Source organism: Bufo bufo, chromosome 9, assembly GCF_905171765.1.
Source record: "Bufo bufo chromosome 9, aBufBuf1.1, whole genome shotgun sequence".
Lineage (NCBI taxonomy): Eukaryota > Metazoa > Chordata > Amphibia > Anura > Bufonidae > Bufo > Bufo bufo.
Genome location: NC_053397.1, coordinates 121,642,346 through 121,669,577, shown reverse-complemented (window position 1 = coordinate 121,669,577; position 27,232 = coordinate 121,642,346). Strand labels below are relative to the sequence as shown.

The 27,232-nt window shown below is 45.5% G+C and overlaps 1 protein-coding gene across 1 annotated transcript in view; it reads left to right on the top strand.

Moving 5' to 3' along the window:
- The window catches only part of DDR2 (discoidin domain receptor tyrosine kinase 2), a 1,651,236-nt gene that overhangs the window by 1,579,645 nt on the left and 44,359 nt on the right, over positions 1 to 27,232 (top strand). Inside the window, exon 19 of the mRNA XM_040407250.1 lies at positions 20,950 to 21,099. Coding sequence (XP_040263184.1) covers positions 20,950 to 21,099 — 150 coding nt within the window. The remainder of the gene's footprint in view (positions 1 to 20,949; positions 21,100 to 27,232) is intronic.

The following is a 27,232-nucleotide window of genomic DNA, read 5'->3' as shown; positions in this document are numbered from 1 at the left end:
AAAAACGGTGTAAAAAAAGCTATTTTTTGTCATCTTACATCACACAAAGTGTAATATCAAGCAATCAAAACGTCATATGCACCCAAAAATAGTGCCAATCAAACCATCATCTCATCCCGCAAAAAATGAGACCCTACTTAAGATAATCGCCCAAAAACTGAAAAAACTATGGCTCTTAGACTATGGAGACACTAAAACTTTTTTTTGTTTTAAAAATTAATTCATTGTGTAAAACTTACATAAATAAAAAAAAATTGTATACATATTATGTATCGCCGCGTCCGTGACAACCTGCTCTATAAAATTACCACATGATCTAACCTGTCAGATAAATGTTGTAAATAACAAAAAAAACGGTGCCAAAAAAGCTATTTCTTGTTACCTTGCCGAACAAAAAGTGTAATATAGAGCAACCAAAAATCATATGTACCCTAAACTAGTACAAACGAAACTGCCACCCTATCCTGTAGTTTCTAAAATGGGGTCACTTTTTTGGAGTTTCTACTCTAGGGGTGCATCAGGGGGGCTTCAAATGGGACATGGTGTCAAAAAAAACAGTCCAGCAAAATCTGCCTTTCAAAAACCGTATGGCATTCCTTTCCTTCTGTGCCCTTCCGTGTGCCCGTACAGCAGTTTACGACCACATATGGGGTGTTTCTGTAAACTACAGAATCAGGGCCATAAATAATGAGTTTTGTTTGGCTGTTAACCCTTGCTTTGTAACTGGAAAAAAAAATATTAAAATGGAAAATCTGCCAAAAAAGTGAAATTTTGAAATTGTATCTCTATTTTCCATTAAATCTTGTGCAACACCTAAAGGGTTAACAAAGTTTGTAAAATCAGTTTTGAATACCTTGAGGGGTGTAGTTTCTTAGATGGGGTCACTTTTATGGAGTTTCTACTCTAGGGGTGCATCAGGGGGGCTTCAAATGGGACATGGTGTCAAAAAAACCAGTCCAGCAAAATCTGCCTTCCAAAAACCGTATGGCATTCCTTTCCTTCTGCGCCCTGCCGTGTGCCCGTACAGCAGTTTACAACCACATATGGGGTGTTTCTGTAAACTACAGAATCAGGACCATAAATAATGAGTTTTGTTTGGCTGTTAACCCTTGCTTTGTGACTGGAAAAAAATATTAAAATGGAAAATCTGCCAAAAAGGTGAAATTTTTAAATTGTATCTCTATTTTCCATTAAATATTGTGCAACACCTAAAGGGTAAACAAACTTTATAAAATCAGTTTTGAATACCTTGAGGGGTGTAGTTTCTTAGATTGGGTCACTTTTATGGAGTTTCTACCCTAGGGTTGCATCAGGGGGGCTTCAAATGGGACATGGTGTCAAAAAACCAGTCCAGCAAAATCTGGCTTCCAAAAACCATACGGCGCACCTTTCCCTCTACGCCCCACTGTGTGGCCGTACAGTAGGTTACGGCCACATATGGGGTGTTTCTGTAAACGGCAGAGTCAGGGCAATAAAGATACAGTCTTGTTTGGCTGTTAACCCTTGCTTTGTTAGTGGAAAAAATGGATTAAAATGGAAAATTAGGCAAAAAAATGAAACTCTCAAATTTCATCCCCATTTGCCAATAACTCTTGTGCAACACCTAAAGGGTTAACAAAGTTTGTAAAATCTGTTTTGAATACCTTGAGGGGTGTAGTTTATAGAATGGGGTCATTTTTGGGTGGTTTCTATTATGTAAGCCTCACAAAGTGACTTCAGAGCTGTAGTGGTCACAAAAAATTTCGGTTTTTGTAAATTTCAAACAGCGAGAGCCAGCGCGCAGACTCTCACTGCACTAGAATAGTCACAGGTGCAGGACTATGACAGAGCATAATCCGTCACTCCAATGTTGAATTACGGAGCAAGGATTGCCCTGACATACCCCTAATTGGTAACAGCTCAACGCGTTTCTATGCATTGGAAATGCATTTCATCAGGAGCTATGTGCACCAAACTTAAAACAGAGCCCAAAGCCTCAGCTATGATTTTTAGACCGAGGTAGTGGACGGACAGGCAGCAGTAGAATAACCTGCCTAACACCGCATTCCTCTAGTATGAGGTACGGAGCTGTAAATAACAGACTACTGTCCCTGCTGAGCTAGAGCCTCTAGGTTGAGGCGCAGCGTGCTAGTGTGCATATGAATCGGCACTGTAATGGCCGCAAAGCGGCCCACAGAACGCCGAAATTTACAGGGTGAAACCCCGCCCTGCTAGACACGCCTCCGTCTCACAGCCAATCCGGCCAGGAGGCTCGGCACAAGGTAAACCAATGGCTAACAGAAGGAGGAACTCAGTGGGTATCAGGGGAAGCGCAGAAGCGCCGCATTTGTATGTAAGGGAATTAACAAGGCGGCTTCAAATACAATCACCGCAGCATGGAAACCTTTTCATTAGTATACAGTGGGGTAAGATCATAAAGGAGAGATGTATGTGAACGAGCAGCCGCATATGCTCACATGCATAAGTGGATCAATATGAATCTCTTAATTCAATACAGTGCACGAAATGATTAAAACAGTCTTGTCATTATATAAAGGGGACAAAAGATATCGCGATCATTGAGGCAGATGGTTAATGGTGTTTAAAGAAAAAATCCATCGCCTCTTTTTGTAACAGCATGCGATCACATGTCGCCACCCCTGGGTGACAGCTTCACAGAGTCGATCACTTGAAACTTGACCGACGATGTGTTCCCTCTGTGATGATGAAGAACATGGCGTGCAATTGGAGTGTCTTTGAGATTGTGATGTCAAGAATATGCTCCCCGATCCGTCTTCTTAGCTCTCTGATGGTTTTGCCAACGTATTTGATGTTGCATACACATGTCATTAGATAAACAACACCAACCGACTTGCAATTATGGAAAGACTGGTGAAAAACGTTTTATCTGCAGTACTGTTGGTAAAGCTTTTAGACTTGTAATGAAACCACAAAATTACAGGATCCCACAAGGAAATGTCCCTGTAAGCGGGTTTCGTAACCATGATTGCGGTCGGGGGCTAGTGTATAAGCTATGCGTCAACATGTCCCGCAAATTGTTGCTGCGCCGATATGTGACTGAGGGTTTGGCTGGAATCAAACACCCAATATCTGGGTCAGATTTGAGTATGTCCCAGTGTTCAGCAAGAACATGGCGCACCCTCTCATGGGCACTAACAAACGTCCCGATAATCCTCACGATGTTGTCACCAGTGTCTCTCTTTTTTGGGAGACAACAACAGATCCTGTTGGTGCTCATAGAGTGCTGATAGGCCTGTTTTAAACACTGCTGAGGATAACCACGACGCTGAAACCTCTGCTGAAGATCTTTCGCAGCCACCCTAAACAATTCCTCCTCACCGTTAAATATTGGCCCTTCGGAATTCCTCTCTTAAGGGCCAAAGGGTGCCCACTCTCCCATTTCAACAGATTATTAATGGCTGTGGGCTTTCTAAAAACGTTGGTACTAATATGCCCATCAGCAGACAGTGAAATGGCGAGGTCCAGGAAGGAAATAGTGTTCAGATCAATTTCTGACGTGAAGAACAATCCGAGTATTCCTATTAAGGACTGCAACAAATTCTAGGAACAGCTCACTGTCGCCCCCCACGGATCAGCACATCATCGATGTATCTGATCCAGAGGGGGACAACATCCGTGAACCGCTCCATGTCCTCACAAACACACCTCTCTTTCCCACCAGCCCAGGTAAAGTCGCAAAGGTCGGGGCACAGGGACTGCCATTGCGACCCCCCTGAGCTGTGGCAAAATGCAGCCATCAAACAAAAACACATTGTGTCTGAGTATGAAACTCAACAGTTCCATGACAAAGGTGTTATGATCCCTGTATTGTTCACCTCTCTGCTGAAGAACGTGAGGATCGCTCCACAGCCCAACTCATGAGGAATCGAGCTGTAGAGCGCCTCACGTCCAAACTGGCCAAAAAGGTACCCTTGTCACATTGGACACCATCCAAACGTCCCAACACATCCATAGTATCCCTAACATGTGAGGGCAAACTATTGACAAATGGACGCAGGATGGTGTCCACATAGGTGCTGATATTGGCTGTAAGACAGTTATTCCCAGACACTATCGGCCTCCCCTTTAAAGGCTCATACCCCTTGTGAACTTTGGGGTGACAGTAGAAGGCCGCAGTGACTGGGTGTGCAGGTAAGAGAAAGGCCAATTCAGTCTTGTCGATGAGTTTCTTCTCTAGGGCTTGGTTCAGGATACAGGACAATTCCATCCTATATACTGGAGTGGGGTCAGACGGGAGTTGTTCGAATGTGAGTTTATCCTTGAGCACACTCATACACATGTTCCGGTATTGTTCGTGCCCAAGAATAACAATATTCCCGCCCTTATCTGACGATTTAATCACCAACTCCTTATCCTGCTGCAACAACCAAAGAGCTCCTCTTTCTTGTTCATTCAGATTGTCACTGCTAAGTCCATGCGAATCAATTTGACTCAGCTTACTGGACACTATAGACACAAAAGTGTCAATAGGGGTGCAGTCACCAATGGGAGGCATTTTGGTTGATGGTGATCTGAGCTTGGTAAATGGACCATCACCTGGATTTCTTTGTCCTTCAGCAAACAGATCTGACAAAATTTGGACATCTGGCAGATCTGACATCTCAATTCCCAATTTTTCGCATTTCCTGCGGTCATGGGTGACAAAAAATTTGTGCCATTTGAGTTTGCGCGCAAATAGATTTAAATCCTTCACCCACCCAAAACAATCAAAATCTACGCATGGGACAACGAGAGGCCCTTTTGTAAAACTTGAGTCTCCATGGTAGTGAGAATACGAGGGGACAAGTTAATAACTTGTAACTCATCCCTCGCTGATCTGGGTGAGAATTGAGATGCTGTCTGGGAAACAAGGGGGGATGTCATTGTTTGTTCCTCAGTAAGTATTGGGACATCGGCGGGGTATCGTCTAAAAAACCCCCCCCCTACCGTATTGACCTCTACCCCCTCATCCTCTTCTGCTGCCCTGACCCCTATTTCTACCACCATATGGTCTTCTGGCAGATTGGGGCCCTGTTCGCTTCCCACCAGTGGCTTCTGAGTCTGGTTCACCCTCTGAGGAAGAAACTTCAGTATCTAACTCAAGGGCATCTGAGTGTTTAATACTATAGTCAAAGATTTTACCCTCTTTGAAGTCTCTAATGTCCCTATTAAAGAGGGAGTGTTTCTTTTCTTTCAACCTTATTGTATATATAGGCGTATATCCAGTACACCACCCTAGTTTGATTTCATATTTAGTTTAATTGCATTACAGGGAATGGCAGGCTTTTTGTCTAGCAGCATTGACACCGCTCAGTGGATGGGAGATCCTAGTGAGGTGTTCTCTGAACGAGACATATCCTTTTCCTCCCAGACTATTACCATCTCATCTGCTTTCAAACAAGTTACCAAGATCTATAAAAATTTTGTTAGATCTTGGTGGGAGGTGCAGTCTTTGGAAACATGCATTGGGAATAAAATTGTCCCACGTGGTCTGAGGAATCCCATTACACCAGCAGTCCGACTGAGATCTACGATTTTTCTCAAAAAAGTGGGAGAGGGAATCCGTAGATTCATCCTGAGATTAATGAAACTCCTATTAGAGGAGGAAAAAGTGGTTGTGGCATCTCTGGAGAGTGAATTGAAGGAAGCGATTGAGGCAACCAAAAAAATTCAGTAGTCATACTGACTTCAATAAAAAAGAATCGCTCCTTCAAATCTCCGTAGAAAAATATACTGCCCAGTTGAAAGAAAAGAAACACTCCCTCTTTAATAGCCAGAAGACCATATGGTGGTAGAAATAGGGGTCAGGGCAGCAGAAGAGGACGAGGGGGTAGAGGTCAATACGGTAGGGGGGGTTTTTTTAGACGATACCCCGCCGATGTCCCAATACTTACTGAGGAACAAACAATGACATCCCCCCTTGTTTCCCAGACAGCATCTCAATTCTCACCCAGATCAGCGAGTTACAAGTTATTAACTTGTCCCCTCGTATTCTCACTACCATGGAGACTCAAGTTTTACAAAAGGGCCTCTCGTTTGTCCCGATGCGTAGATTTGATTGTTTTGGGTGGGTGAAGGATTTAAATCTATTTGCGCGCAAACTCAAATGGCGCAAATTTTTTGTCACCCATGACCGCAGGAAATGCGGGGAATTGGGAATTGAGATGTCAGATCTGCCAGATGTCCAAATTTTGTCAGATCTGTTTGCTGAAGGACAAAGAAATCCAGGTGATGGTCCATTTACCAAGCTCAGATCACCATCAACCAAAATGCCTCCCATTGGTGACTGCACCCCTATTGACACTTTTGTGTCTATAGTGTCCAGTAAGCTGAGTCAAATTGATTCGCATGGACTTAGCAGTGACAATCTGAATGAACAAGAAAGAGGGGCTCTTTGGTTGTTGCAGCAGGATAAGGAGTTGGTGATTAAATCGTCAGATAAGGGCGGGAATATTGTTATTCTTGGGCACGAACAATACCGGAACATGTGTATGAGTGTGCTCAAGGATAAACTCACATACGAACAACTCCCGTCTGACCCCACTCCAGTATATAGGATGGAATTGTCCTGTATCCTGAACCAAGCCCTAGAGAAGAAACTCATCGACAAGACTGAATTGGCCTTTCTCTTACCTGCACACCCAGTCACTGCGGCCTTCTACTGTCTCCCCAAAGTTCACAAGGGGTATGAGCCTTTAAAGAGGAGGCCAATAGTGTCTGGGAATAACTGTCTTACAGCCAATATCAGCACCTATGTGGACACCATCCTGCGTCCATTTGTCAATAGTTTGCCCTCACATGTTAGGGATACTATGGATGTGTTGGGACGTTTGGATGGTGTCCAATGTGACAAGGGTACCTTTTTGGCCAGTTTGGACGTGGAGGCGCTCTACAGCTCGATTCCTCATGAGTTGGGCTGTGGAGCGATCCTCACGTTCCTTCAGCAGAGAGGTGAACAATACAGGGATCATAACACCTTTGTCATGGAACTGTTGAGTTTCATACTCAGACACAATGTGTTTTTGTTTGATGGCTGCATTTTCCACCAGCTCAGGGGGGTCGCAATGGGCAGTCCCTGTGCCCCGACCTTTGCGAACCTTTACCTGGGCTGGTGGGAAAGAGAGGTGGTGTTTTGTGAGGACATGGAGCGGTTCACGGATGTGGTCCCCCTCTGGATCAGATACATCGATGATGTGCTGATCCTGTGGGGGGGGCGACAGTGAGCTGTTCCTAGAATTTGTTGCAGTCCTTAATAGGAATACTCTGGGATTGTTCTTCACGTCAGAAATTGATCTGAACACTATTTCCTTCCTGGACCTCGCCATTTCACTGTCTGCTGATGGGCATATTAGTACCAACATTTTTAGAAAGCCCACAGCCATTAATAATCTGTTGAAATGGGAGAGTGGGCACCCTTTGGCCCTTAAGAGAGGAATTCCGAAGGGCCAATATTTAACGGTGAGGAGGAATTGTTTAGGGTGGCTGCGAAAGATCTTCAGCAGAGGTTTCAGCGTCGTGGTTATCCTCAGCAGTGTTTAAAACAGGCCTATCAGCACTCTATGAGCACCAACAGGGATCTGTTGTTGTCTCCCAAAAAGAGAGACACTGGTGACAACATCGTGAGGATTATCGGGACGTTTGTTAGTGCCCATGAGAGGGTGCGCCATGTTCTTGCTGAACACTGGGACATACTCAAATCTGACCCAGATATTGGGTGTTTGATTCCAGCCAAACCCTCAGTCACATATCGGCGCAGCAACAATTTGCGGGACATGTTGACGCATAGCTTATACACTAGCCCCCGACCGCAATCATGGTTACGAAACCCGCTTACAGGGACATTTCCTTGTGGATCCTGTAAATTTTGTGGTTTCATTAACAAGTCTAAAAGCTTTACCAACAGTACTGCAGATAAAACGTTTTTCACCAAGTCTTTCCATAATTGCAAGTCGGTTGGTGTTGTTTATCTAATGACATGTGTATGCAACATCAAATACGTTGGCAAAACCATCAGAGAGCTAAGAAGACGGATCGGGGAGCATATTCTTGACATCACAAATCTCAAAGACACTCCAATTGCACGCCATGTTCTTGATCATCACAGAGGGAACACATCGTCGGTCAAGTTTCAAGTGATCGACTCTGTGAAGCTGTCACCCAGGGGTGGCGACTGTGATCGCATGTTGTTACAAAAAGAGGCGAGATGGATTTTTTCTTTAAACACCATTAAACCATCTGGCCTCAATGATGCAATCTCTTTTGTCCCCTTTATATAATGATAAGACTGTTTTATTATTTCGTGCACTGTATTGAATTAAGAGATTCATATTGATCCACTTATGCATGTGAGCATATGCGGCTGCTCGTTCACATACATCTGCTCTTTATGATCTTACCCCACTGTATACTAATGAAAAGGTTTCCATGCTGCGGTGATTGTATTTGAAGCCGCCTTGTAAATTCCCTTACATACAAATGCGGCGCTTCTGTGCTTCCCCTGAGACCCACTGAGTTCCTCCTTCTGTTAGCCATTGGTTTACCTTGTGCCGAGCCTCCTGGCCGGATTGGCTCTGAGACGGAGGCGTGTCTAGCAGGGCGGGGTTTCACCCTGTAAATTTCGGCGTTCTGTGGGCCGCTTTGCGGCCATTACAGCGCCGATTCATATGCACACTAGCACGCTGCGCCTCAACCTAGAGGCTGCTAGCTCAGGCAGGACAGTAGTCTGTTATTTACAGCTCCGTACCTCATACTAGAGGAATGCGGTGTTAGGCAGGTTATTCTACTGCTGCCTGTCCGTCCACTACCTCGGTCTAAAAATCATAGCTGAGGCTTTGGGCTCTGTTTTAAGTTTGGTGCACATAGCTCCTGATGAAATGCATTTCCAATGCATAGAAACGCGTTGAGCTGTTACCAATTAGGGGTATGTCAGGGCAATCCTTGCTCCGTAATTCAACATTGGAGTGACGGCTTATGCTCTGCCATAGTCCTGCACCTGTGACTATTCTAGTGCAGTGAGAGTCTGCGCGCTGGCTCTCGCTGTTTGGAGTGTTGTTTGGTGAATTCCTGACACCAGACATCCCCTTGATTATAGTCCTCACCCCGGGTCAAATACTTTGTACCCTGTGGTGTATCGAGCCCCTTTACGTGTTGGTTAGTCTGTGAGACTGTTCTAGTGCTCCAGATGGTGGCGCTGTTTGGAGACATTATTTCCTTCTCACATACTTAGTATTAGTCAGTGCTGACTGTTACACTGACGGGTGATACCCTTTATTTTAACCGTACATCTAATAAAGATAATATTATTATTTTGTTTTAGCGCCTATTCCCACATTATTTGCTTGATTGTATATATAGGCGTATATCCAGTACACCACCCTAGTTTGATTTCATATTTAGTTTTTTTGTAAATTTCTGAAAAATTTCAAGATTTGCTTCTAAACTTCTAAGCCTTGTAACATCCCCAAAAAATTAAATATTATTCCCAAAATAATTCAAACATGAAGTAGACATATGGGGAATGTAAAGTCATCACAATTTTTAGGGGTATTACTATGTATTACAGAAGTAGAGAAACTGAAACTTTGAAATTTGCTAATTTTTCCAAATTTTTGGTAAATTAGGTATTTTTTGGTGCAAAAAAATAATATTTTTTTTTTACTTCATTTTACCAGTGTCATGAAGTACAATATGTGACGAAAAAACTATCTCAGAACGGCCTGGATAAGTCAAAGCGTTTTAAAGTTATCAGCACTTAAAGTGACACTGGTCAGATTTGCAAAAAATGGCCTGGTCCTAAGGTGTAATAAGGCTGTTTCCTTAAGGGGTTAAATATATTTTTTGATTTATATTATGTTTTTTTCGACTTTATATGTGACTATAGGTGATTTTATATGATACTATTTACTTTTAACATCTGATTTTACATACTTGGTGGGTTCAGTCTTAAAAGGGACCAACTTTTATTCCGTATTCGTATTCAAGGGTTTTGGCGCCCTCCGCCTGGTCTTTTTTTAGCGTTCTGACGAAATACCATTTTTCTTCCCAATCACCTACCCTGTGGTCATCAGGGTTAGGTTGTGACCAGTGGCAGCCTGCCCATCCACTTGATGTTTGCTTTTCATTATTTATTATTAGCAATCCTCCATTTTGCCCTCCTTTGGCGCCCTGCAAAGTTTTTCTCGGACCCTCGATCCGAAGGTCTGGTGATTAACCCTCTCCTTTTCTTCTCCCGCTCTGACTTACAGTCACAGCCATGCCATTAGTAGGCATGGCTGTGATAGGCTGTTGGGGCAAGTAGTATGATGCTTGTTGATTCACTGCTGTGCAGCCTTTTAAAAAGCGCCAAGAAAGCACCGAACCCGAACCTGAACTTTTACGGAAATGTTTGGGTTCGGGTCCGGGGTCCAAAAATCCTAAAGTTTGGTACAGACCCGAACTTTACAGTTCGGGTTCGCTCAACCCTAATTCCTAGGAACAACTTTACTTGTTTAGTGGTGACAGGTAGGGGCTAATTTCTTATTGCCTCTATTTTGTTTACTTGGGTATTTTGTCTCCTCTAACCCTATCGCACATTTTTTGGCGTTAGCGGTTAGTCCAGCTTTTTGAAGGGAGTCTACTACAGCCTGCACTTTGGGCAGGTGACTTTCCCAGTCGGTACTGTGGATGACAATATCGTCCAGGTAAGCCAAAGCGTACCGACAATGTGGTCGCAGCACAATGTCCATTAGCCTCTGGAAAATGGCGGGGGCGCCATACAGACCAAAGGGTAACTCCTTATACTGGTACAGCCCCTCCGGTGTGATTAAGGCTGTTTTCTCTTTGGCAGCCTCCATTAAGGGTACCTGCAAGTAGCATTTGGTCAGGTCCAAAACAGAAAAATACCGGTCTTGTCCTAACCTCTCAATCAGCTCATCTACCCGGGGCATGGAATACGCGTCGAACTTAGATACCTCGTTTAATTTTCGAAAATCATTACAAAACCGCAATGTCCCGACCGGTTTGGGCATCAGTACTATAGGGATGGCCCACTCACTTCTAGACTCCTCCATGACGTCTAGTTGCAGCATTAGTTGTACTTCCTCATAGATGGCCTGTCGCCGAGCCTCGGGTACCCAGTATGGTTTCAACTGGATTTTGGCCTGAGGCTCAGTGACAACGTCATGCTGGATTATGGAAGTGCGTCCAAGGAGGTCTGAGAACACATTTGTGTTTCTGCTGACGAACCCCCTGGCCTCCTGAGTCTGTTTAGAGGAGAGGCTGTCAGCAATCTTCACTGTGGCAACCACTTCCCTTACATCAGACTTGGGGTCCGGAACCTCTCCCCCTAGACAACTCTGTCCTGGGCTATCCCTATCCTTCCACGGTTTGAGTAAATTCACATGATACACCTGCTCTGGCTTCTGCCGTCCTGGCTGGTGCACCTTGTAGTTTACTTCTCCAACCTTTTCGAGTACCTCGTAGGGTCCCTGCTACCTAGCCAAATAACTTACTGTCCAGTGTCGGTACCAGAACCAAAACCCGATCTCACGGATTAAAGATCCAGACCTGAGCCTGCCGATTATACACCCGACTTTGAGCTCGCTGAGCTGCCTCCATATGTTCCTTTACCGGCGGCAATGCAGTTTCCATGTGTTCCTGCATCTGGGTGACGTATTCAACAACACTTTAATATGGTGTGGGTTGTTGCTCCCACGCCTTCTTGGCTATGTCCAACATACCACGTGGATGTCTGCCATATGGTAGTTCGAAGGGCAAGAACCCAGTAGAGGCCTGAGGCACTTCTCGCACTGTGAACATAAGATAGGGCAGAATTAGGTCCCAGTCCTTTCCATCCTTAGCTACTACTCATTTGTCACGGCCAGGCCCATGACCGTGACTTCTTACCACATGCAGTTGCCGGCGGTTTTGCATGGGTCTTCAACCACGGGTGAGGGCCGCTTGTCTGTGGCCCCACTTGTGGTTGCCGCGGGCAACCAGTGTTTGTTTTTAGCAGCAGAGCAGCCTGAGCGTCGCTAGGTAGCTTGCTGCCCTGGCATTGTCACGGCCATGGCTATGACCGTGACTCCTCTACCGCATGCGGTTGCCTGCGGTTTGGTTCTGGTGTTCAACCACAGGTGAGGGCCGCTTGTGTGCTGCCTCACTTGTGGTTGCCGCGGGCAACACGTTGTAGTTTTGGTATTGTCGCTGTAGAGCAGCCTGAGCAGGTGCTAGGCTCCTGACGGCAATCTTCATGCGGTTGCACCTAGCAATCTTTCTGTTAGGTGTGTGTGTTTGTATGTCTGTGTACACTCTGTGTTATGTGTGGTGTGCACGTACATCTTCCCCTCACTGTTGTTGCCGCAGGCAACGACATGGGTGGCACTCATGTCCAGGGAGTCAGCCCGAAGGCCGGGACACTGCCACCACATGTACAACGACCAAACGTTGCCACGGGCAACAACAGTGAGGGGAAGATGTACGTGCACACCACACATAACACAGAGTGTACACAGACATACAAACACACACACCTAACAGAAAGATTGCTAGGTGCAACCGCATGAAGATTGCCGCCAGGAGCCTAGCACCTGCTCAGGCTGCTCTACAGCGACAATACCAAAACTACAACGTGTTGCCCGCGGCAACCACAAGTGAGGCAGCACACAAGCGGCCCTCACCTGTGGTTGAACACCAGAACCAAACCGCAGGCAACCGCATGCGGTAGAGGAGTCACGGTCATAGCCATGGCCGTGACAGGCATGCGGTCACACCTAGCAACCTTTTGTTAGGTGTGTGTGTTGTGTGCACCGTGTGGTATGTTATTGTGTGCACTTTCCCTTTATGTATGTGTGTTTTCCCTTCTGTGGCATTGGAAGGGTTAACTTCCTTCCCAGTGTGTGTGTGTGATGTCACTGGGTGTGTCCAACCTTTGGGTGTGGCCACTTTGGCCTATATATACCCTCTCTCTAGCAGGGCTCAGTAGGTTGCTTCAGTCTTGCTAGCTGAGGCAGCCTCCTGTGCTTTCCATTCCTCTGTGAGAGCCACCACTGTGGTCATAGGTTTAAGTTCAGGTTTTATGTCTTATTAAGTTTATGCTTACCTGTATGTGTCATGCCTGGGTGGTGGTCTGTTGGGATTTTCTTATGTTGGTTTGTGCAGCTAATGGTTCTGGATTCTCTGTGTCAGGGATCCAGTCAGCAAGGCTGTGGCAGGTTGGTTGAACTACTTAGTTCACCTGCCATTTCCGTTAGTCTGTTTATGTTTCCCCTTTTTTCCCAACAGCTTGGCCGTTGAGACTCCTGCTCCTCCGTGTCTAGGAGGAGTAGGTCGTCTTACCCTGACTCCTAGCGCAGGGACCGGACGGAGGGTGAGTTAGGGATCCGAGGTTCCTGCGCATGGGTCCTCCTACCTTTAAGGTCGGCCCATGCAGTTAGGAGTTAGGGTCAGGGTAGGGACGCTGTTAGGAGGTGACCTGCTCCCTATTCTGTTCTCCCGGCCGAGTAGGCCATAACATCACCTGGCTGCACACGGCTGAGGATTTCCCCCATCCTCAGCCGTGACAGTATGACCACATCACACACACACACTGGGAAGGAAGTTAACCCTTCCAATGCCACAGAAGGGAAAACACACATACATAGGGAAAGTGCACACAATAACATACCACACGGTGCACACAACACACACACCTAACAAAAGGTTGCTAGGTGTGACCGCATGCCAGGGCAGCAAGCTACCTAGCGACGCTCAGGCTGCTCTGCTGCTAAAAACAAACACTGGTTGCCCGCGGCAACCACAAGTGAGGCCACAGACAAGCGGCCCTCACCCGTGGTTGAAGACCCATGCAAAACCGCCGGCAACTGCATGCGGTAAGAAGTCACGGTCATGGGCCTGGCCGTGACATCATTTTAACATAGTTTTTAACGTTTGATTAAACCTTTCTACTAGTCCGTCAGTTTGCGGGCAACTTACAGAGCTCCCGCATGACCTTGGACATAAAAGGAGTCCCCTGGTCAGTCAGAACCTCTTTGGATATCCCCACTCAGGAAAACATCTCCATTAACTCTTTTGCTATGTGTTTGGCCGATGTATGTAGCAGTGGCACCGCCTCCGGGTACCGAGTGGCATAGTCCAGGACGACCAAGATGTGTTGGTGCCTCCTAGCAGACTTTGGTATTGGGCCTACGATATCCATAGCGATTCTCTCAAATGGTACCTCGATAATTGGGAGGGTCATTAAGGGACTGCGGAACAGGTGCTGGGGGCTAGTGGTTTGGCAGGTCGGGCAAGACTTACAAAAGTCATCCACCTCTCTAAAGACACCGGGCCAGTAAAACTGTTGTAGTATCCAGTCCTGTGTCTTCTGCAGTCCCAGATGATCCCCGAGAACATGTTGGTGGGCTAACGCTAACACAAGTTTTCGATAAGCCCCAGGCACCACCAACTGTTCAACAGGTTCACCTCGCAGCTGGTTTACCTGATATAGCATATTCTGGTGTACCACAAAACAGGGAAACATCGACTCGGCCCCAGGTTGTTGGGGTACACCATGAAGTATTACCACATTCTCCCAGGCCCGGGATAGGGTTGGGTCTCGGCGTTGGGCTTTATCAAAATTCTCCCCAGAGATGTTGAAGTCTGCCAACCCAGGACCTGGTGGCAACTCCTCCACGTCTCCCATCATTACCCTATGCGGGGTTGTCTCCCCCTCTTCCACCAAAGTGGCAGTCACCCCTACTGATGGCCATCCCCCTGAACAAGGTCAATCTCCTGGGCTTATTCCTGTCTCAGGGGTATCCTTAAAATTCACAACCAGCCATAGGGCAGGGAAACCTGGAAAGTCTCTCCTTATTATGAGTTCATAGTGGAGATTTTGTAGGTCCACTTGCCGGCCACCATGGTTAGAGACACAAGCGCAGTGGGGTAGTCTTTCAAGTCTCCATGAATGCACATCACCCCAACATTCCGGCCAGTAAACTCAGCGGACCGCACCAGGGTAGCCCTTACCAGGGTCACCAAGCTCCAGCAGCGCCTCCACTTGAATGTCTCCCACTTCCACCTTGCACAAGTGGTCTAGAGCCTCCGGGGTACCTGTGGCACACAGTTTACTATCATATAGCGATTGTCGGTAACCACAATTAGTGTCCATGGGCTAAACCCGTTGAGGACACTCAACCCTGGTATGGCCAGGTTCCTGACACCGCCAGCAGAATAACTGGGTCCGGCCCATAGGAGGAACCTCCTGGGGGGGGTTTCATTGGCTCATACCGGTGGGCCTGGGGTGGGGAGTTCTGGAGTTTGCCTGCCCTCCTCCCAAAAGAACTCCCCTTGAGATTCTTGGTGGCGTTCCACCAGGTCCACCATTTCCGGGGCATTTCCAGGAGATACCTGACCGATCTAGTGCTGGAGAGGGGGTGGCAGCACCCTTCAGAATATGTCAGCCAATAGTCTATCCAGCATAGCCATGGGACTCAGCACATCAGGTTGTAGCCACTTTTTCAAAAGGTGGAGTAAGTCATAATACTGGGGTCTCACGGGCTCAGCCGGCTTAAACCCCCACTGAGGTACAAGTTGGGCCCGGACCAACACATTCATCCCCAGTCTTGCCAAAATCTCACCCTTTACTTCCGGGTAGTCGGCCGCTTGATCGTCCGGCAAGTCGAAATATGTACACCTGCTTTTCCCTGGTGGCCACTTTCTGCGTTTTGTGATACACCACTGTGTGAATAAACACTGCTGTTTGATTCAAGAACTGTGTACTTTGCCTCTATACTGCATTCGCTCGTCCTAACTACTAGAGAGAATCCCCACACTGGGTAGTTGAAGTCCCCCATAATAACGACCTCATGATTTGCCGCCTCATCTATTTCATTTAGAAGTAGATTTCAGTTTGTTTGTTTTTCTATCCCATAACATCTAGTGTGTTTTATAAACATCTGCTCCAGATACAGCACAAGCTTTGAAATATGAAAAAGAATAACGCATGTGACGGTGTGGTGTTTTTTTCAACAGTCTGTTTGTTAACGCCTTTAAACATGCATTTACCCATTTGTCAGTGTCACTCAAGAATCATTTACTATTGCTGTCATTGTGTTCGAGAGCTTGAGGAGGGGGAAGGGAAAGATAAATTAATTTAAAAAAATTACGAAAAGAGATAACAAGTTTTCCTAAATCCTAAGAGACAATTTTCTGGGTAATTGGAGTCACCTTGGTTCGGCCCGAATCAATTTTTTTTAAAAGTCAGCAAACCTAAACTGAACCGAATCTCGACAGGTTTGCTCATCTCTAATGGCTAATTAAGCTTATTTATTAACAAGCTGACTTTAACGTCTGAGAGGAAAATGATATGGAGAGATAAACATACTGGCCCAGCTGTATCGTGAAAGTCAAACACTTTGACAAAAGTTGCAAATATAAGATCAACTCAGAGGATCTCAGACAGTCATACTGTGTGCACCATGAATGAATATTTGAATATACAGTGATGACAACAGATGTACAGCAAGCAGAGGGTTAATAGCAGGATTGAAGATGGATATGTACCATGAATGATTCAGAGGAGGATGGGAGTGGCTGCAACGGCAATAAAGAGTCCAGCCGAAGTTACAGCCAAAAGTCCCCAACACTGCCAGGGTCAGATCTGCTTCTATTGTGGTCAACTCAAGAACTGGTGATGCTACTGACACTATGGGCGCATTTTCAAAATGTGTCAGACCTTGGCCAAGCTCAGCTGCTGCTAGCTCTGTGCCAGTAACTCACATATGGTGTTTTTTCTCCACAAGGTCAACACACAAAAAAACACCCATGTGCAAGATCCGAAAAATAGAACGGGTCCTCTTTGTGGCAGGTAGTCAACATCCCCAAACAATACAATGTCCTTGTTTGTCATTATGTGTGACCATGAGAAAACTTCTCACACCTGGCCAAGTTGCTGAGGGTGCTGTTGCTTCCAAATCACTTAGTTGTGGTCATGTCATTTTGCTAATGTAGCGCACTCCCTGCCTTCACCCAGATTTAATTCAGCAGGCATCATTACCATTGGCCAGCTGTACATAAAAATTGTCTCTTCATTCTGCTAATGTTTTACACTTCTTCACCTTCACTCAGATTTCATTCTTAAGGTATTGCTATCTCTGGCCAGCTGACCATAAAATGTGTCTCATTTCCAAATGCAGTGCATTTCCACTCCGTCTCTCAAATTTTACTCATCACACAATAGTACTTCTGGCCAGCTGTCCATAAAAATTGTCTCATTTTCTAAATGACCATTCACTTTCTTAGGCACATACTCTGTTATCTGACCCTATGGACATCTGCGGAGGTAGATTGGAGCAGTGGCTGGAACTGGTCCACTTTGCTATCACAGTACTGTATTGTTCAGCCACCAGCAAAATGTCAGAGAGATAATTCAATTGAGGCAGGTGGCATCCTCACACCCAAGAGGGTTAAATTATCCTGCAAAAGTGTCCAAAACATTAACAAAATGAATCAGGCACATGGATCAGTGGATTTCCATAGGCCTCTTTTACACGGGCGTCACGTGTGAGGGCCGGATACACCCGGGAAAATGCACAATTTTTCTGCGTGAGTGCAAAGCGTTTTAATGTGTTTTGCACGCGCGTGAGAAAAATTGGCATGTTTGGTACCCAGACCCAAACCCGGACTTCCTCACAGAAGTTCAGATTTGGGTTAGGTGTTGTGTAGACTTTATTATTTTCCCTTATAACATGGTTATAAGGGAAAATAATAGCATTCTTAATACAGAATGCAAAGTAAAATAGGGATGGAGGGGTTAAAAAAAAAAAAAAACTCATCCACTTGTTCGCGCAGCCCGGCTTGTCTTCTTTCTTCTTCTTTGATGACCTGGGAGGAAAAGGACCTTTGGTGACGTCACTGCGCTCTTCACATGGTCCATCACCAAGGTCCTTTTTCTCCCAGGTCATCAAAGAAGAAGAAAGAAGACGAGCCGGGCAGCACGAACAAGTGGATGAGGTGAGTTAAATTTTTTTCTTTTTTTTTAACCCCTCCATCCCTAATTTACCTAGCATTCTGTATTAGGAATGCTATTATTTTCCCTTATAACCATGTTATAAGGAAAAATAATAATGATCAGGTCCCCATCCCGATCGTCACCTAGAAACCATGCGTGAAAATCGCACTGCATCCGCACTTGCTTGCGATTTTCACGCAGCCCCATTCACTTCTATGGGGCCTGCGTTGCGCGAAAAATGCACAATATAGAGCATGCTGCGATTTTCACGCAACGCACAAGTGATGCGTGAAAATCACTGCTCATGTGCACAGGCCCATAGAAATTAATGGATCCGGATTCAGTGAGGGTGCAATGCGTTCACCTCACGCATTGCACCCGTGCGGAAAACTAGCCCATGTGAAAGGGGCCATACTTCTCCACCCGATGACAATGATTAGATGTGTGATTACCATTCTTTTACCCATTGTTATATATGTCAACGTGACTAGAGAAGAATGAAAGAATGAAGGAGAAGTGTTCTCACTCAAAGCAGGAAAAGCATTTGACAGAATCAAGAGGGACTACATTAACCCTTACACGCAATATCACGTACATGTACAATAATATATCAGGCACTGGGCCGTAATGATGGGGAATGGCAATCATGCCTAACCCTTGTATTTAACAGATTTGGCAATCAAAAGAAATTGAGGCATTTGTGAGGTAAGGCAGAGGAATGCAGCTTCCTCTGCCTTCCAATCAGAGCCCCTGCAGCAACCTCTGATCGGTTACCATGACAGCCAGGGACCTGCTGAGGCTTCCCAGGGCTATCATAACAATCTGCCTGCTGAGCTATGCACGAGGCATAGCTCAGCAGATAGAGCGGCAGAAGGGACAAGGGATCAAAAGATCACAGGTTGTAAAGGCTTTTCTGAAAAAAAAGGAAAAACATAATATGAAAAGTTTAAATCACCCTCTTTCCCAATTTTACATATTAAAATAAAGAAACAAAAAATGAATATATTAGGTATTGCTATGTCCAAAAATGTCTAAACTGTTAAAATATCAAAATACCTTTCGTGTGTGGTGTACACCATAACAGAAAAAAAATGAAACACACTAAATTGAAATAACAGTAATTAAAAAGTTGTACATACCACAAAAATGGTATCAATAAAAACTACCGTTTGTTCCACAACAAACAAGCCATCATGCAGCTCTAATTTAAATTGTTATGAATGTCAGAAAATGGTAGTAAACTTAATTAAAAACTATAAAATTTTGGCATTGCCATAATCGTATTGGCCCGCAGAAAAAGGATGTCATGTAATTTTCAGCGCTCACTGAATGCTATAATGTCAAAACGTTGGTGGATTATTAATTTTTTTATTTCACACCACAACATTTTTTTTTATTGATTTACAATACAAGACATGATAAATTAAATGGTGCCATTAAGAAATATAACATGTCCCGCAAAAATAAGCCCTCATGGCTATGTGAAAGGAAAATTAAAAAAGCTTGTGTTTGGCTCAATATTCATGAGATGGATACAGATCTTGTATACTAGTGCTACTGTAATGTTAAAAATAAATGGTTTTGCATCACAATGGCTTATTGTTAATAAAGGGGACAAGACAAAGCTGTCCACTTGTTGTTTGCTGTCATAATGGAAGGTAGAACAACTCAAAAAAGGGGGCATGTGGGCCTCGCTTTAGAAAGCAGGAAGAGACAAGTGGAGCAGTGAACATGAAGAAATGTGCCTGCTCCAAATGATCCTGGGATGAAACTACTGTTCGTGTCTATGGAAAACTGTTGGGCACAAAACCAAGGGGAGGATGTTTGTGTAGGAAGACAAGGCTAGAAAATAGTGCAATTTTGGCATGTGTTTGCAAAAATGCTTTACTGCAAAAGCCCTTCACAATGGGCAAGCATTATTAACTTGCAAAAACTTCTTTAATCCTCCACTATTTCAAGCACTGAAAATCTGGTCCTCATTTCTGGTCTGTATTTACAGGCTGCAGGGTGCATGTGTCTCTGAAAGCCAGCCACTGGCCCCAGTGGTATTTTTTCACAAAACCATGGCCAATGGTTGTTTGCAGCGGCCATGTGGCATATAACTAGATCACTGCTGCACCCTGGAAACACAATCCAGAGGAAAAATCGGGGGATTAACTTTACAAATCACGAGTCAGATCACACATGGAGTACTGTGTACAATTCTGAGCTCCTGTGAACAAGGCAGACATAGCATAACTGGGTTCCTGTGAACAAGGCAGGCATAGCAGAGCTGGAAAGGATTCAGAGAAGGGCAACTAAAGTAATAACTGGAATATGTGCACTACCGTACCCTGTAAGATTATCAAAATTGGGGTTATTCACTTTAGAAAAAAGACGACTGAGGAGAAATCTAATAACTATGTCTAAATCGGTACAGAGATCTTTCCCATCATCTATTTATTCCCAGGACAGTGACTGTGACGAGGGGGCATTCTCCACATCTAGAGGAAAGAAGGTTTGTACATAAACATAGAACATTATTCTTTACTGTAAGATCAGTGAGACTATGGAACTCTCTGGTTGAGGAGGTGATGATGGTGAGTTCAAGAGGGGCCTGGATGTATTTCTGGAGTGTAATAATATTACAGGTTATAGTTACTAGAGATGAGTTGTTGATCCAGGGAGTTATTCTGATTGCCTGACATGTGATTTTGAAAGTAATACCTAAGTTTTACTTACTAAACTGTGGGTAGGCTTTTGGCTACATGTGAAAGTTGCAGCATGTCGACCTAATTTCACTTTTTTAGCATCTCACTTTTTTCCAAAATGATTTGCTTTGGGTGAGGAGGGTAATGGTATTGCAGCAGCCTGATTGTGCCTTTCTTCTGTACATACTACATATTTTACAAGATATTTTCATCAATAGGAAAGAATATCTAATAATGTGATGGTTGTGTCTGTACACATTTATTCATCCATTGATGTTTATAATTCTATAGGGCAAATTCACAACTGCCAGTGATGTCTGGGCATTTGCAGTCACCTTATGGGAGATGTTGACTTTCTGTCAAGAGCAACCATATAGCGAGATGTCTGATGAGCAAGTGATTGAGAACACTGGAGAGTTTTTTCGAGATCAAGGGAAACAGGTACATATTGGCTAACTTGTGTACTTTTTTAGATCAATATGTTTGTATTTCTTATTTTTGTAAATTATACATTCACTTTTTATACTGCTTAAACATTATTGGAACACTTAAATCACATATCAGATCTCAAAGTGATAGATTCAAGCTGAAATTCTTTACTTATATAAATTGTGTTATTCGTTGAGATATCAAAGGTCATTGGAAACCAAAATCAGCAACCAATTGAGGGCTGGATTCCAAACCACCCCGAAAATCAAATTACAGGTGTATGCAATTTGCATGAATTTCATTAATGCAATGCATAATGTGACTCAGATGTGACTTTATACACTCCCAACAATGTCTACGCATGCTCTTGATTCTATAATGGATGGGGGATTCCCTCTTAGACCTGGATCAGAGTATCAGTGAGCTCATGAACAGTCTGTAGCACTACTTGGCAGCGTCAGATGCATTAATATTAAATGTCCCAGAGGTTTTTAATTGGATTCAGGTCTTGGGAGAGACAATCAATAGCATTAATGCCTTTGTCATCCAGAAACTGCCTCCACATTCTAGCCACATCAAGTTTGTTGTTCTCCTGCACAAGTACCTGGATTCCACTGCACTAGTGTAATATCTGATAATGGCTCTGAGGATTTCAGTGTCGTTAACAACAGTTTAACCCCTTTGATGCTGCAATAAATAGTGATTGTTGCATCTGAGTTTTTGATACAAGGAGTGGGCTCCCTATGTCTAGCCTTGGAAACCCAAAGCAATCACGCTGGTTGCAATGGCAACAGGGAGCCAAGCAATGGCCTCTAGGTCTGTCAGCTACTGAAACTGATTAGACCCTGCCACAGGCAAGATATAATAGGCTTACAGTCAATGTAAAACTGACAGATACAATACACTGCAATAGATAAGTATTGCAGTGTATTGTACCAGTGAAGGCAGTGCAGGCAAGCTTAACTCCTTAAGGACACAGCCTTATTTCACCTTAAGGACCAGGCCATTTTTTGCAAATCTGATCAGTGTCACTTTAAGTGGTGATAACTTTAAAATGCTTTGACTTATCCAGGCAATTCTGAGACTGTTTTTTCGTCACATATTGTACTTAATGACACTGGTAAAATGAAGCAAAAAAATATAATTTTTATTTATATAAAAATACCAAATTTACAAAAAATGTGGAAAAAATTGCTAATTTCCAAGTTTCAATTTCTCTACATCTATAATACATTGTAATACCTACAAAAATAGTTATTACTTTACATTCCCCATATGTCTACTTCATGTTTCGATCATTTTGGGAAGGATATTCTATATTTTGGGGATGTTACAAGGCTTAGAAGTTTGGAAGCAAATCTTAAAATTTTTCAGAAATTTTCAAAAATCCAATTAGACCAGTTCAGGTCTGAAGTCACTTTGTGAGGCTTATATAATGGAAACCACCCTTCTAGAAACTACACCCCTCAAGGTATTCAAAACAGATTTTAGAAACTTTGTTAACCCTTTAGGTGTTGCACAAGAGTTGTTGGCAAATGGGGATGAAATTAGAAAATTTCATATTTTGCCCCATTTTCTATTGTAATCCATTTTTTCCACTAACAAAGCAAGGGTTAAAAGCCAAACAAGACTGTATCTTTATTGCCCTGACTCTGCCGTTTACAGAAACGCCCCATATGTGGCCGTAAACTACTGTACGGGCACACGGTATGGCGTAGAGGGAAAGGTGCACCATATGGTTTTTGGAAGGCAGATTTTGCTGGACTGGTTTATTTACACCATGTCCCATTTGAAGCCCCCCTGATGCACCCCTAGAGTACAAACTCCATAAAAGTGACCCCATCTAAGAAACTACACCCCTCAAGGTATTCAAAACAGATTTTACAAACGTCGTTAATAGGGATGAGCGAACCCGAACTGTATAGTAAAAGTCCGGGTTTGGGTTCGGTGTTCGGCGCTTTCTTGGTACTTTGTGAAAGGCTGCAAAGCAGCCAATCAACAAGCGTCATCCTACTTGCGCCAAGAGGCCATCACAGCCATGCCTACTATTGGCATGGCTGTGATTGGCCAGTGCAGCATGTGACCCAGCCTCTATTTAAGCTGGAGTCACGTAGCGCCGCACGTCACTCTGCTCTGATTAGTGTAGGGATAGGATGCAGCTGCTGCTGTTAGGGCGAGATTAGGCAGTGATTTATTTACTGAAGTGATCGATATACAGCTGTGTATCATACAACCTCTGCTATTCAATTGCTCACTGTATTAAGGTTGCCCAAAGCGTTTTTCAGTGACTTTTTTCTGGGGTGATCGGCGGCCATTTTGTGTAATGTGGTGCGCCAGCACAAGCTGCCACCAAGTCCATTTTTAACCAACCATCAATAGTGTGTTTTATTTTTTGCTATATCCTACATCAGGGGCTTGGCTGTGCTTGCTATTTTATTGAGGGGTAAAATACAATTGCCAAAATAGCAGCACCCTAAATCTGGTGTTTCAGCTGTGGCTAGCCAATTGTAATACTGTCTGCTGTCTGCCGAAGCACAGTTTTTGTTCTGGGTTGAATACAATTCCCAACTTAGCAATTCCCTAAATAATTATTTTCTGCTGTATCAGGCCAAGTTTAAATCTATCCATAAAAGGGTATATTAGATTGAAGGTGCTGATAGGGTCATCCTCAATAACTTCACACGCTACCGTGCATTTCCAAGTCTAATTCTGTCCGTAAAAGGGATACCTGTCATCCAGGGCCTAAATATTAGGCCTACAATTTATATTCAGCTAAATCTGTCGTTACTGCTGTGCCTGTATTAGTGTAATACGGTACCTAAATAGATAGCCAGATAGTGTTAGGTGCCTGTAAAAAAAGGCCTGAATTTGAATTCAATACATTGGGCCAAATAGTTTTTTTCTTATTGTGGTGAACGGTAACAATGAGGAAAACATATAGTAAGGGACGCGGACGCGGACATGGTCGTGGTGTTGTTAGTGGACCCTCTGGTGCTGGGAGAGGACGTAGCCGTTCTGCCACAGCCACACGTCCTAGTGAACCAACTACCTCAGGTCCCAGTAGCCACCAGAATTTACAGCGATATTTGGTGGTGCCCAATGCCGTTCTAAGGATGGTAAGGCCTGAGCAGGTACAGGCATTAGTCAATTGGGTGGCCGACAGTGGATCCAGCACGTTCACATTATCTCCCACCCAGTCTTCTGCAGAAAGCGCACAGATGGCGCATGAAAACCAAGCCCATCAGTCTGTCACATCACCCCCATGCATATCAGGGAAACTGTCTGAGCCTCAAGTTATGCAGCAGTCTCTTATGCTGTTTGAAGACTCTGCTGGCAGGGTTTCCCAAGGGCATCCACCTAGCCCTTCCCCAGCGGTGGAAGACATAGAATGCACTGACGCACAACCACTTATGTTTCCTGATGATGAGGACATGGGAATACCACCTCAGCACGTCTCTGATGATGACGAAACACAGGTGCCAACTGCTGCGTCTTTCTGCAGTGTGCAGACTGAACAGGAGGTCAGGGAGGAAGACTGGGTGGAAGACGATGCAGGGGACGATGAGGTCCTAGACCCCACATGGAATGAAGGTCGTGCAACTGACTTTCAGAATTCGGAGGAAGAGGCAGTGGTGAGACCGAGCCAACAGCGTAGCAAAAGAGGGAGCATTGGGCAAAAGCAGAACACCCGCCGCCAAGAGAGTCCGTCTGCTACTGGCCACCGCCATCTGGAACCGAGCACCCCAAAGGCAGCTTCAAGGAGTTCCCTGGCGTGGCAGTTCTTCAAACAATGTGCTGACGACAAGACCCGAGTGGATAGCACGCTGTGCCATCAGAGCCTGAAGCGAGGCATTAACGTTCTGAACCTTAGCACAACCTGCATGACCAGGCACCTGCATGCAAAGCATGAACTGCAGTGGAGTAAACACCTTAAAAACAAGGAACTCACTCAGGCTCCCCCTGCTACCTCTTCTGCTGCTGCCGCCGCCTCGGCCTCTTCCTCCGCCTCTGGAGGAACGTTGGCACCTGCAGCCCAGCAAACAGAGGATGTACCACCAACACCACCACCTCCGTCACCAAGCATCTGAACCATGTCACACGGCAGCGTACAGCTCTCCATCTCGCAAACATTTGAGAGAAAGCGTAAATTCCCACCTAGCCACCCTCGATCCCTGGCCCTGAATGCCAGCATTTCTAAACTACTGGCCTATGAAATGCTGTCATTCAGGCTGGTGGACACAGACAGCTTCAAACAGCTCATGTCGCTTGCTGTCCCACAGTATGTTGTTACCAGCCGCCACTACTTCTCCAAGAGAGCCGTGCCTTCCCTGCACAACCAAGTATTCGATAAAATCAAGTGTGCACTGCACAACGCAATCTGTGGCAAGGTCCACCTAACCACAGATACGTGGACCAGTAAGCACGGCCAGGGACGCTATATCTCCCTAACTGCACACTGGGTAAATGTAGTGGCGGTGTAATGACCGGCGTCACACACAGGGAGGGAAAAGGGAAAGCCCTGCCCAAGGGAGAGGGAAAGGTGGTGACCCCTGACTCACCTTGCGGCTGGCACCTGACTGCCCTGACGTCCCTAGACGGGTTCCTCACCCGAGCGGCGATCACGTGCCTAAACCCTGGCTTTCCCTAGAATGAGCCCTAGATAGTGAACGGGCCGGTGGGATCGCTAGTCCGCACCACTGACACTTAGAGGGAAACACCAGGGAGAAGACAGACAATACAGACAAACACATACACCCAGGTGGGCGACCACAGCAGACCACAAAGGTCCAACAGGGATCCAGAGGGTAACATTCTGGACCAACGACCAGAGAACGCAGCAACACAGCTCCAGAGGGTCAGAATAGAAGTCCAGGCAGGAAGCTCTATATCTGGCAACCAGAGAAGTGTGAGAGGGGAATATAAGGAGGTTGGGAGTGCTGGACAAGGAACAGCTGAGGAGAAGGAGCTACGGATCCCTGAGTGAGCCAAAAAGGGTTACAAAGCAAACTCAGAAAGCTACCATAAGGAAACAGCCCTATCTTACATAGAGCGCACAGCCAATCGCCCAGCCTGGTGGTGTGCGATAATGGGGGAAATCTCGTTGCAGCTCTGGGACTAGCCGGTTTGACGCACATCCCTTGCCTGGCCCATGTGCTGAATTTGGTGGTGCAGAAGTTCATTCACAACTACCCCGACATGTCAGAGCTGCTGCATAAAGTGCGGGCCGTCTGTGCGCGCTTCCGGCGTTCACATCCTGCCGCTGCTCGCCTGTCTGCGCTACAGCGTAACTTCGGCCTTCCCGCTCACCGCCTCATATGCGACGTGCCCACCAGGTGGAACTCCACCTTGCACATGCTGGACAGACTGTGCGAGCAGCAGCAGGCCATAGTGGAGTTTCAGCTGCAGCACGCACAGGTCAGTCGCACTGCGGAACAGCACCACTTCACCACCAATGACTGGGCCTCCATGCGAGACCTGTGTGCCCTGTTGCGCTGTTTCGAGTACTCCACCAACATGGCCAGTGGCGATAACGGCGTTATCAGCGTTACAATACAACCTTCTATGTCTCCTTGAGAAAACACTTAGGGCAATGATGGAAGAGGAGGTGGCCCAGGAGGAGGAGGAGGAGGAGGAGGAAGAGGGGTCATTTTTAGCACTTTCAGGCCAGTCTCTTAGAAGTGACTCAGAGGGAGTTTTTTCGAAACAGCAGAGGCCAGGTACAAATGTGGCCAGACAGGGCCCACTACTGGAGGACGAGGAGGACGAGGATGAGGAGGAGGTGGAGGAGGATGAGGATGAAGCATGTTCACAGCGGGGTGGCACCCAACGCAGTTCGGGCCCATCACTGGTGCGTGGCTGGGGGGAAACGCAGGACGATGACGATACGCCTCCCACAGAGGACAGCTTGTCCTTACCTCTGGGCAGCCTGGCACACATGAGCGACTACATGCTGCAGTGCCTGCGCAACGACAGCAGAGTTGCCCACATTTTAACGTGTGCGGACTACTGGGTTGCCACCCTGCTGGATCTCCGGTGCAAAGACAATGTGCCCACCTTACTTCCTGCACTAGAATGTGATAGGAAGATGCGCGAGTACAAGCGCACGTTGGTAGACGCGCTACTGAGAGCATTCCCAAATGTCACA